This window comes from Triturus cristatus, chromosome 3_2 (genome assembly GCF_964204655.1).
Source record: "Triturus cristatus chromosome 3_2, aTriCri1.1, whole genome shotgun sequence".
Taxonomy (NCBI): domain Eukaryota; kingdom Metazoa; phylum Chordata; class Amphibia; order Caudata; family Salamandridae; genus Triturus; species Triturus cristatus.
The window spans coordinates 1,064,208,771-1,064,222,137 of record NC_140584.1 but is presented as its reverse complement, the minus strand read 5'-3'; the positions used below and the strand labels follow the sequence as shown (position 1 = coordinate 1,064,222,137).

The 13,367-nt window shown below is 44.7% G+C and overlaps 1 protein-coding gene across 1 annotated transcript in view; it reads left to right on the top strand.

The window, feature by feature from the left end:
* Window positions 1-10,107, top strand: part of CASTOR2 (cytosolic arginine sensor for mTORC1 subunit 2) — a 428,746-nt gene extending 418,639 nt beyond the window's left edge. The window contains exon 9 of the mRNA XM_085649800.1: window positions 6,788-10,107. Within this exon, the coding sequence (XP_085505926.1) occupies window positions 6,788-6,853 (66 nt within the window). The 3' untranslated portion in view covers window positions 6,854-10,107. The remainder of the gene's footprint in view (window positions 1-6,787) is intronic.
* Window positions 10,108-13,367: the final 3,260 nt, after the last annotated feature.

The window sequence follows — 13,367 nt, the reverse complement described above, 5'->3', positions numbered from 1 at the left end:
CAGAGTCAATGTCCTCGAAAGGAACACCGGCGCCGAAAATTTTGACGACCGCAAGTGGATCCAAGGACGAAAGGCACGCCGGATCCTTCGAGAAGGACTCCCAGGTGCCGAAGACCGGCAAAAAGCAAAGGTCGTCGAAGCAAGGCCAAGAACTCGGGCGCTCGACTTCAAAAGATAAGGTCGCATCGACGACGGCTCCGTCGAAGAGACCAGCGCTTGACGCCGAACATGCCTCCGAACTGGAAAAGAAGAAGAGGAGACTCGAGGCAGAAATGGAGAGCATCCTTCAAAGGAAAAAGGAGTTCGACGAAAAGATGAAAAAATTCACAATTCCAACGAAACCACCATCGATCATCGTTTAAGTCGAGGAACAGGAAGAGTTTGAGGCCGTAGAAATGTCGAAGACTCCCGGAGATGAGGAAGAGGACCTTTACGATGAGGGAGAGGAATATGAGGAACAACAATCGAACTGCAGCTCGGCGCCGTCGACGACACAGGACCTGGAGTGGCAGGACCTCGACGCCGAAAATCCAGAAGAGCCCGTGAAGACTTACCCTTCGAGGCCTTCGCCGCCAGATGACATTGGGGCTTACAATATGGTCGTCAAAAGCGCAGCAGCAGCTTTTGGCGTTAAGCTGGAGGAAGAAAAGCCAAAAGCTGACTTTTTACTGGAGACACTGCTCCCCATCCAAACGAGGAGCCAGTTCCTCCCCATGCTACAGAGTGTCATGAACCAGGGGAAGGAGGCGTTCAAGGACCCAGCTACATGTAGGTCCATCACACCCAGGACGGAGAAAAAATATAAACACTCCTCCCAGGATCCTCCATACATCAAAGGATCCGTCACAGCGGATTCCATCATTGCATCTACTGCCAGAAAAAGGGCTAATGTCCTGGCTACCTCTGGACCACCACCAGACAAGGAAAGCAGGAGGATGGACCTGACTGGGAGGAAAATTGAGAGAAACGCGGCGATGCACTGGCGCATGGCGAACTCCAATGCCCTACTGAACAGGCACCAATACCAACATTGGGACGAAATGGGGGAACTAATCAAGCACCTCCCCGAACAATGCCAACAAAGAGCTTCGCATCTAGTCGAGGAAGGAAAAAATATAGCGAATTCTTGCCTTAAAACAGCCTTGGATGGAGCAGAAACATCAAGCAGGTTGATGGCAATAGGAATAACAGAAAGAAGGCAAGCCTCGCTCAGGATCTCAGGTTTCAAGCAAGAAGTCCAGAACAACATCCTGAACACCCCTTTCAACGGAGAAACGCTGTTCGGAGCACCGGTGGATGAAAAACTCACACAGCTCAAAAAGGAGAACGAAACGGCAAGATCCATGGGGGCACTGCAATTCAGAGGGATGCGTAGAGGTACCCCGACACGGAGACCTTACGGAAGGGGAGGAAACCAGCCGGGAACGTCACACCAGACATTCCAGCAGGGTCATCCATCAAGGCGAGAATCACGGACATCAAGGGCAGCAGAAACAAAACTGGCAGTACCAGCCTCGGGGCCAGTACTTTCGCAGTAGGGGGAACAGACGAGGGCAAAGACGAAGAGGGGGAGAACAGCCCGCCTCGAAGTGACTTCGCCCGGAGAGGAGTGCTCACCCACAAGATCCCTCCGAAGGTAGAGCACAGAAGATCCAAAACGAGAGGGTTACACAGACCAAACACCAACGAGCCTGCAACACCGGTAGGCGGCAGGCTGAGACGTTTCCTTCAGGAATGGCAAAACATAACAACAGACAAATGGATACTCAACATCATACAGTTTGGATACTGCATAGAGCTGGAAAGGAAACCACCAAACAAAAAACCAAAGAGGAGGGAACACTTGGGACAGGAGCTAGTGCAACTCGTAGAGGAAGCACAAGAGCTACTCCAAAAGGAGGCCATAGAGCCAGTACCATTCAAAGAAAGGAACGGGGGAGTGTACTCAAACTACTTCCTAGTACCAAAGGTGGACGAAACACTAAGACCCATCCTGGATCTACGGTTTCTAAACAAGTACATAAGGACGCAGAAATTCAAAATGACGTCCCTACAAGAGGTACTCCCGCAAATGAGAGACGGAGACTTCATGTCCACCGTGGATCTCAAAGATGCCTACCTGCACATCCCAATGAACAGACAGCACAAACATCTGTTAAGGTTCTCCATCAACAAAGAACACTACCAATTCACAACCTTGGCATTCGGACTAAAGTCCGCACCAAGGGTTTTCACAAAATGCCTGGCGGCAGTGGCAGCGTACCTGTGGAGGGAAGGGATTAATGTGTACCCTTATCTCGACGACTGGCTAATAAAGGCAAGTTCACGCGAAAGATGCGAGGAACACGCACAACGGGTCACAAGCACACTAACGAAGCTGGGATTCTCAATACACTGGGGGAAATCCTCTATGGAACCAGAACAGGTGAAGATCTTCCTGGGGGCTCAGGGTGATGCCCAGCGACAAGAGAACACTGGCCCTGCTGAAGGAGACGCGCCTCTACCAGATGGGGCGAGCTCTGACAGTGAGAAAGCGAGCAAGATTATGGGGATAATGGCGTCATACATTCACCTAGTTCCCAATGTACGCCTACACATGAGACCGTTCCAGGAATGGCTGCAACAGCAATGGTCACAAGCAAGCGGAAGTTGGGAGGATCTACTGGTTGTAACTCACGCAGTGCAAGAAGAGATAGCATGGTGGAACAAGGAGAACATAACTATAGGGAAGCCTTTGACACCACCAAGCCCAACGGTGACCATCACCACAGACGCATCCCAGATAGGATGGGGAGCACATATGAACAAGCTCAGAGTGAGGGGTCTGTGGACTCCAGCAGATGCGGTCAGACACATCAACTACCTGGAATTGAAGACCGTATTCCTAGCCCTGAAGGCCTTCCAGAAAAAACTGTACAACCAGAAGGTGTTGATACAAACAGACAATACAACAACGATGTTCTACATCAACAAGCAGGGAGGAACACAATCATTTCCCCTATCCAACCTGGCTCAGGAGATTTGGAGATGGGCCATCCCACTCAAGATAGACCTGCTGGCCATACACCTACCAGGGAAGGACAATGTGGAAGCAGACTGGCTCAGCAGGCAGACTTCAGCAACCCACGAGTGGGAGATCAATGGACAGGAAACGCAAAGGCTATTCAGAAGGTGGGGTACACCGACAATAGACCTGTTTGCAACACACCAGAATGCAAAATGCCAAAACTTCGCATCCAGGCAACCAGAAAATCAATCCCAGGGGAATGCCCTATGGATAAGTTGGTCAAAAACATTTGCCTACGCTTTTCCACCAATACCACTGATACACAGGGTACTCAACAAGTGCAGGACCAGCAACATGACACTGATCCTAGTGGCACCACAGTGGGCAAGACAGACATGGTACTCACAAATAGTGGAGATGGCACAGGGACCACCACACAAGTTCACCAAAAGAAAAGACTTACTCTCCTTGCAGAACGGAGAGGTTCTATACCCAGAGCCAGAGATCCTCGGCCTAGCGGCATGGCTCCTGAAGACATAGAGTTCGCACACCTTAAGCTACCTCAAAGCACTATGCGAGTGCTCCGGGAGGCAAGGAGACTGACGACACGAAAATGCTATGGGGAAAAATGGAAGAGGTTCACACAATGGTGCAGCAAAAAGAAACTGCAAAACAAGTTGACAAAGGAATCAACAGTGCTGAGATACCTCACGCACCTACTAAAGGCTAAACTATGCTCATCCTCGCTAAGGGTACACCTAGCTGCGATTGTAGCCTACACACGAGGTGAGACGGGTGAAAGTTTCTTTACATCACGAGTAGTAAAGAGATTCCTGGAAGGGGCGAAAAGGATAGCGCCACCAAAGAGGATGCCGCCGCCGGCATGGAACCTCAACGTAGTCCTAACGGAACTTATGAAGGTGCCCTTTGAGCCCATCCACAAGGCCTCGCTTCAAATGCTAACAATGAAGACAGCCTTTCTGGTGGCAATAACCTCGCTGCGCAGAGTAAGCGAGCTGCAAGCGCTTACACTGCAAAAGCCTTACATCAAAATACACAAGGACAGAGTCGCAATGAGAACGGACCCGCACTTCATGCCGAAGGTGGTGTCGGCATTCCATATGAACCAGTCAATACAAATACCAAGATTCTTTCAGAACCCAGCCACAAGCGCAGAAAGGGCACTGCACACTCTAGACGCTAGAAGGGCGGTGATGCACTACATCGAGAGAACCAAGGAGCACAGGAAAACGAAGCAGTTTTTTGTGTCCTTCGCAACCAGCTTCCTGGGTAGACCAGTAACAAAAAGCACCATCGCGCGATGGATCGCACTAACGATACAATTCTGCCACAAACAGGCATGGCATGAAGGGGCACGGGCCCACTCCACGAGGAAGAAAGGAGCAACAATTGCTTTTCTGGCGAACACAACCATTCAAGACATATGCCTGGCGGCAACATGGGCTTCAGTGCACACGTTCACTAAGCACTACTGCGTGGATATACAAATGAGCAAGGAAGCACAAGTAGGACAGAAGGTGCTTCAACATATATTCAACGACCAACGCTCATCTTCCACCCTGCCGCTACAAAGATGACAAACCGCTACAAAATCTATGCACTGCATAGTGAATCCAGAAAGATTCATGCTGCAAAACGAATAGTTTCTTACCTGTCGGTGTAGTTTTGCAGCTTGAAGATCTGTCTGGATTCACTAGCGAACCCACCCACCTCCGCCAGAAAGATGAGGCTGGAGAAGAAGGTGTAAAGACAGGGAATGGAGAACAAGAAGAGACTTAAAAAGAAATGTGAGAAAGGATATGATTAAGAAGAAATACTGAAAATTGCCTAGGGTTCATAAAAAATAAAAAAAAGAATCCGAAGATGGCGCCCGAGGTGGGACTTCCGCAGGAAGCATGACGACGTCACGAGAAGTACACCAAATGGTGGGACGTTGACACCCAACTGGGCTACAAAAAAAAAAAAGACAAAAGAAAGACTACGATTCCGGACCCAACCACCAGACCGTGGAATAATGCACAGCATAGTGAATCCAGAAAGATCTTCAAGCTGCAAAACTACACCGGCCCTTTTTATGCATTTCCTGTGGGCCATGCATAGTGCCTTAAAGTGAATCCTTTTAAGCACGGGCAGTTAGTGCAGGCTGCCCGGGGCTGCAGTTGCAGAGGGGTGTTTAAATATTTTCAACAGTATGCATGCTGCGGAGTTCTGAATGACCTGGAGACTTTTTGGGACCGATTTGAGCCTACCCGGGTACAAGGAGTTTCCGTAAATGTCTTGAAATGATTAGGCTCCTTACTAGTATCCTGGGTGATGGCTCGGGTAGCAATCTAAGCAGCTTTCTCAAGGTCCTAAGCGTGCCGAAGCAAGTTGCTGCCAAATTTTTGGCTTGAGTTGCCATTAAAAGCTTCTTGTTGAGCCTAAAGCCCAGACTTTTGACTTCCGATTTGGGGATGGGTTGGCTGCCAAGAAAGCCAGGCCATTCTATTCCATCCCCCTGGAGACTTTGTTTCCCACCACTATCGTCATGAATACTTCCTAGGTTGATCTGAATTTGCTGTTCTCCAAGAGAGTGGCAACAATTGCTTATATGATGCTGGTTCCAAGCCGCCTTCCCTTTGAGCAGCTATACACAATTTCTGCCATCATTAGAAGGGTCTCTTTACAGCCCATCTCTGTCGATACCAACATTTTTTTCTTCCAAACTTTAAAAAGTATTTTTGATCAAACCACTAACAGTAGTTAGTAAGTACAAACAGTATTAAGCTGAATATTACAGGTAAGGAAAAATTATTTGTTACATATTTTGACACCTCCCACTAAGGCTTTCTAGCACTCACCCAATAGCTTATCTCCACACTTAGTTACCTTTTTTGATGTCCCTGTGGCCCTCCTTGTATCTTTCTATTCCTTTCTTCTGATGACTCTATCAAATGTAATAAGTGTTTCCAGTCCCTACCTTCTGCTTTCCTACTTCATGCACCATCCAGGATTCTACCCATCCATCACCAGGTGCAAAGTGTTCCATGACAGAGGGGGCCACGGAATCCAATCTTCTTTTTGTTGAGAGATGGAGGCATTAAGCCTCGACAATCTGGGGTATCTAGTAGTCTTGTATTTTTCCTTTGAAGTCTGCAAAAGACAACTAAGTTTTAGAGAGAGACTAGTAATTTTCTAATTAATTGTAAAGGAAAAATAAATCAAATAACCGCTTTCCCTTATGTAAAACTTGGACTTGTATTCAGGGGAGAGCTAATTGGGGAAAAAATGAATATTGTACTGGTCCTAGAAACCTTTGGTGTGCTGGGGCAATTTCTAATGATTCGACCAATACTCTAAAAGGCCAAGCCATATAAGTTAGGTTGCAGTACTTATGGTTGTAAATGCCATCCTCGGAGGATGGGTATGCTTCCAGATTGGCTTTCCTCCATTTCATTGAATCGTGAAAGAATGTCTGCGTTTGCCTCTGTTCTCATCCAGAGAGTGCAAATGTTAGACTTCTGATCTCTAATCCCTGGATCTCAATAGCCTTAGGAGGTTTGGGAGGCTGGGCCTCCCTTGGGAAGGGGTTGGATCAACTTAACAACTTGATGTACACTGTATTGTCACCACTACGAAGTGGCCTTTCTGTTACAAGCTACTGATTGCAAAACATAATTAAATACATAAAAGTATTGTCACCCACAACTCCTATGTGCTCAGTTCGACTTTTCCCCTGCCCATCTCATATGTGTCTTACAATCTGCTTGGTGTTTACAGGTACCAGAGGAAAACATCAATGGCGTCATCAACGCTCTGCAAGTCAGCCAATCCGAGAAGCATTAGAGCTCAGCACAGAGCGTCGCGAGGACCATGCCAGGTCTCCTCCATTTTCCGCACAGTATTTCTGAAGAAGCTGAATTCAGAGCGGTGCCATTTAAAGAGAGAGGTTGCCGAAGAGATGAGCATAAAAAAAAAAACAATTTATTTTCATTTTTTTAACATGAAGGTTTGCTTATGATAGATTCTAAAACAAAACTGTAGCCTTCCTGCTCTCTTGGTCTGAAATATGTTGACTACAGACATGGTGTGGTGCATTCCCAAGACGCAGGACTCAAACGAACGGTCACTAGTTTCTATGCGAAGTATCTATGCGTTATAGCTTTGTGGGCGCTTCAGAAATGCCCTGAAATCGGAGGGAGGAGGTTTGGGTGAAAAGGGTGGAAGGTGAAGAGTAAACAAAAGAAATATCAAGTTAATATTGCACTGTATTAAATCTCTTACTGACATCGTACTGAAAAAAGATCCTAACAAATTGTTGGTTTTAAGTAGAAGGACTTAATGTTGTCACCAAATTCCCCCTTTCATGAGACCGCGCATTGAGTCATAAGGCAGGGGGTTGTCTTCGCTACAAGAGGCTGCTGCTTTTCTCTTTCTATTCAATGGGGCAGGCTGTAGGGCCACGAGCAAAGGAGGGGTTTTGAGCAGTAATGTACAGTTTCTTGCACCTTGAACCTGCTTCCTCTTTTCCTCCCCCAGCCTCCGCCCCCTTTGATTAGGAAATTATTTTTGTGTGGGGCCATCCAGGACCTTGTTTACAAGCACAACTCCCGCTTGTGCTCAGGTCCATGTTCATCAACTGGGACGGTCTTGCATCTAAGCGGCCTGTGCATCGGATGGGTACACAGCTATGCGCAGGAGTGTAGCGCCTGCGCGGGTTTCCGCGGTCTCTACGGTTTCAGTAGAGACGTTTGCTAGGGCCCTCTCTCTGCATCTTGTAGGTATTATGCAAGTTTTTGTTTTCACCAACTCAGTTGTATCAAAAGTCTTGTGTAACCCAAAGAGCAAGCACTCCATTTACTAGCTGTACCATAGTAAGCTGCCTCTTTATCTTTCGGATTGCACTGTACAGCGATTGGGCTAAATATCGAACACCTCCATGGTTACTGACTCACTATACCTTTGGGCAGCAGTACACACGGACAACTTGTTTCTGTCTTATCCTCCCTCCCAGCTCTTCTAGTTTCCAACACAAATTCCCAACCTTTGCCTTCTAAGCGCAGACTTCCATTTTGTGTTTTTGGCGCTGTGGCACGCGACAGCGCATGCGCGTCTGACAAAAAAATATACCTTCGCCTTTTAGAAGGAACAAAGCTAAAGTTTTCAAGTGCAATAAAGAATGTCCTGAAGGAATATTTCTGAAAAAAGAAGCTGTGAATTGTCTAAAATTCTTGCGTCCGACTGCAAAGCACAATGGAAGTCTGAGCCATTTTCTTGGAATATTGGGTGATATTTCCACTGAGTTATGAATAGATTCCTATCCCCGGTGATACAATACATTTAATTAATCCCTCCCCCTTGACTGATATCCTTTCCATTGCACACTATCTGCCACCGTCTCCGGTTAATATGACAATGAAAGATCAGCATGTGTTTAGTTGGTATTTCGGGTTTGAGTGTTGTCACCTGATAGACAAAGTGCGGTCCTCAGCACTAGCGCTCGCAAACGATTGCGCGCTGCTTTCTTCTCATGGCGATGTTTTGCATGAGGCCTACACTATTCAGGATGGTGGTTCCTTGACCGAGCCGATGACCTTCAGCACCTAAAAGGTGCTAGAACACTATAACTATGCACTAATGTAGATTTGGGCAGAGTTGCAGTTTTGACACAGTTGGTAAAATATTTTTTTAGGCGTGTCTACTTTGACACGTTACGTTGGTTTATTATGTTATCCCCCTGGCCGACCCAAGTAAAGACGTTTTGTAAATTGAGATTCAAATGCTGAACCAAAGTGAGGGACTGAGCTACGTTATGAACTTTGGAGCCAACCTTCACCTTTCCCTGTCTAAAAACCCCACCTAAAGTTGTGACTTTGGCATAAGTGATTGCTGTGTGTCTCTGATATGCCTGAAGAATCTGTTTTGCTTCACTATATGGGCAGGACACTCCAGGCTGAGGCTGATATCTATTGAAAGATTAGCATTTTGCTAGGCAGCGATTCTGATTGTGAGGGAGTGAGAAGGCTCAGCGGAAAGAGTGAAGAATTGCACTATTCGTCATATGATAATGAGGAGTCTCCTCTTTGCATGGGCGTCTTCCGCTGGCTGATTGGACGGTACTCTGAGTTATGACCTGGCGGAGCCTTTCTCATGGTCATTATCATTTTGAGATTGTTTCGGAGTTGTGGAATTACCGGCTCCCTTATATTTTTTGAAGCCCACATTTACTTTTAAAGACCTATGTATTTTTTTAAACTTTATTAACTTTGCACAAAATATACATAACCAAAATGTAAATGCTCATCTGCTTTCAGAAAGGTCTTCATGCTGTTGACCTCTCGCCTTCTCTCTCTTCCCCTTCCTTTACCTCTCCCTCTTTTGCCAATTCTCCCTCTCTCTCTCTATCTACGAGGCTTTCTTTTCATAGAAATAAAAAGCTAGTTTATGTAGTGTAGTGATATATAGACATTGTTGTGCTCCTGTGTTATTGAATTTCAGACAATTTCAACTTATAGATTTTGTGATGTCTGTGTATTGTTTACATTAAATTCTGTAGTGTGTTTGTATATACATATATATACTGTCGACATATACATGCATGTGTTATACATGTGCTGTATATATGCAGCTTATATATTCTGTCCATGTGTATGCACGTTAATGCATACAATGTGTGTGTGTGTTTGTGCCAAGTTGGCCTAAGGCAAAGGATATAGTTTGAGCCAACTGAGGCGTTAATTGCAAAAATAGTACAATGCGTGAGTCAAATCCGATATTAACACTACGGCCTCTAGGTCAAATTGCATATTAATAATACTCTCAGACCAAGTAAATTTACAAACTAAACCCAGGTTGCTACTTCCCTCGTTTCTTTCCGAGGGAGGGGCCTAGGTCAAAAGTAATGACACCTGTTTCGCTCTTAGCAGACATCTAAACTTTGATGTGCCCACCCTCTGCTAAGTTCTGCTCATCTCATTGACTATCTATGTAGAGATACTTTGTGTTCTGCTCTCAGTTCACTATGGTAGTTCTCCGTGTGTGTCCTATGCCTTACCCTCATAAAATATAATGCAATAAAGTTACATAGTTCGTGCCCATGAGATCCTCCCAGTCTACGGTTTTCAGAAGTCCTCTTGATACCCCTGATGTCTGTCCAATCCCAGTCCTTCCAAAAGGCAGATAATCTATTAGCCTGAACACTCATCAGAAAAATTGCTACCTTGGAAGAAATCAGTGTTTTGAGAGCCACAAGTGTATGTCAAGCCTGTAAATGATTAAAGGCCTTATTTATATTTTGGAGAACTGGATAGTGTCAAAACATGGCTATTACAAGTCCCATAGGCTGTAATGCACTTCTAATACTGCCGCTGGGACATCCGCCAAGGTTGTGACGGAGTATCCCGTCTGATAAACTCTAAATAAGATCCCTAGTCTTTGGCATGCTATTGTAACTGGCAAGTCACTGGCATATGGCAACTCAGTCCTTACTGTATTAATCCTATATATACTCACAAGCATGACGAGTCTTCTTTTTGTACACTCTTGAAAGCCCTAAACCATACCCATGCTCAGACGGTGCTTGCAGTAAAGTTCTGCCGGGTGTGGATGTTGCAATTGGTGGACTACAGTGCAGCAAGGAATTGTTTATCGTTAACGGGACACGGGTATACATTTTGGAAAAAACATTATAGTTTGTTAACAAATTCCTAAAAGAAAGTCATGTATTTGAGATTCGTGTTGTTTTTTAATTTGGTGACATTGTTTCATTTTGTTATTAAATCAGTGCTTAGTCTCCTGTCTGAGCACCAGTGATCAGTTCTCATTGCTACAACCCCGTAGTGAGAAATCAATTGCTAGTGAAAATAATGCACACATTAAGGGGCTTACAAGCGTAGTCCCTCAGCCTTGGGTGCTATTGAAAATACTGATTCGTGCAAATTCATCTCCAGTAGTAAAGGATTTTTCTAATAAACCACCACCTTTCAATTGTACCTAAGTGAATGGTCTTTTCTGTTGCTCGGTTTGTCGCTTTGAGGAAAACACAGAACTTTGTCCGCTGTTTTATTGAGTTGTTCAGATGGATCATGTACCGAGACGTTGTGTTTGCGCCTTTTATCCCCAATAAGACGTGCCATCACTTTTGTGATAAAACAGACAAAACACGTCAACCAAGTTGAGATGCTTTATGTTAATGCATGCAAAACTTGTTTAATGATCCCAGTTCCTTTAAGCCAGAAAGCAAACTCACTTTCAGCGATTCAAAGTGGCATATGGCAGGCGTTGGGTTTCTGAGCCCACAATAATACTCTTCATATCAAAAGCCTGTATCCTGGCAGTGCTCTCGTTGGCTTTAAGTGGCCTAAAGTAGTCCATTTGTATTTGCTTTCTTTCTCGCTTCCATTGCTCTTTTTTTCTTTTCTTTTGCTTTTCGCTGCACCTTGGTTGTAACATTGAAAACAGTATGCTGTGTAAGTTCAGTCTTATCTGTGATAGCAGTGTTCCCTTTGATGTGGGGTTGTAGGAAACACGTGGCTCTAATCAACACAGAGTAACTTATAACACCATTGGTTGATATGGGTTTTTGTTTCTCTTTTACTAGGGTCAAGATTTTTTATTTTTGGAGGGCCATATTCTTGCAGGTTAGCTGAAATATTAAGCCACCAATGCTCCTCCTTATGTATTCAGACGGATCATACCACCCAGTGGCATGTACACCTACAACCAAACAACACAGACCTCTCATTATCCAATGGTAGGTGAGCTTTTGCAGAGGCTCTTGGTTGTATTTGCATGTGAGCATCCCCATATATTCATAGGGATGCTATATGCAAATACAACCACTGTCCTGGCACATACCAATTCTGTAATAGGTACCAAGCAATGACAGTGCAAAAGCGGCTCTCATCTGGACTGCCCCGAATCAGGGGGTAATGGTGGGTTCAATTAATGGAAAGGGCTAGTGGCTCCAGCCACCCTTGTGGAGGCAATCATGAAGAACTCTTCCCATTGGGTGTCATCGAACAGCCTATTTTACCCAAACCAAGGCACCTCTGTCCGACATTTCACTGGAGTACTTACAGGTTATAGGCAATTTTCTGCCTGTCTTGGTGGAAAGAGATTGCTGTTCATAATCAATTTGAATTAGAATTTTACAGCCCAGCGTGAAGATGTATTGGTCTGTGTGGGCAGGTGGTTCTCCTTCTGTAAGAAAACCCTGTACGCGAGGGGGATATTTGCTTTTCAAACATTTGGTCTTACCTTTGTTAGATGAATATTGCTAAGTTTTGTAGGACCATTGTGTGTGCTCCGGATGAGACCCCCCAAATTTTCTGAATGTTTTGCTGTGATTTTTACTGGTTTTGCGGTAACTTTGCCACATTTTCTGGATGTTGATCTTTCTGTTTTTTCCGATACTAATAATATGCTGCAGTTACAGAACGACTGGGAGTAAGAAGCTGAAATAGGCTATGTAACACCTAAATATGGACAGAAATGTCAACTAAGAAGAAATATCTGCTTGGCAAAGTGTAGGTCAAGTGTTAGATGTCTTTATGTCAAAAGATGCTATCAGGTTCTGGTCAGCAAAGAAAATCTGGTGTGGGTCGGGACTATCAAAGGCAGAATATCCCAATATATATAACCAGACTATAGAGGAACAAAATTTCTAAAGGTAAGTTTGTATAGAGTTTTTATAGCTAACGCCACATATGTGTACTTTGGTGGATATATATATATATATATATATATTCCTTCAAGGTATGTAGCTGTGGAGTTAAGATTAATAAATACATATCACCCTTTGCGTACTTACTTATTTGATATTTTGACCCTCAATATTCTGGTGAAATGTTACCTTTCTTCCTTCGATATTCCCTACTACAATCAGAAAATCTGATCGGTTATGTGACCATACTTCTACTGACCGGTGCCAGGAACACTTTTGTTGTATTTCATTTGTCCTAAACATACACCAAAGAACCCTGGAAAGTCAATCCCCGATTCATCAGTTTTTTTTATGGAGTAACTGGTAGCTACGTTCTTTTTCTTTTTTGATACTACAGGTTTCAGTTTGGTGGTAATTTTCCCCAGCAACAAGCTTCATTTTACTTGTAAGGTTCTCTCTATCTCTACACTCACAAACAATGGATACATTCAGAACGTCTGTATTTCTGCACTGAAAGAAGGAATGTCCACCCAGCAGCATATTTAAGACTCTTTGTTGCAGCTACAAGGACAGCCCAAGCTCGTTTGTATTATTTGTCAAACTTCTTGCGTACAGTTTGAGACGATCAGTTTTTTTACTTCGATGCATAAAAGAACTTATCCCCTCAGCCACCACTATATAGTCCTAGGAATGCAT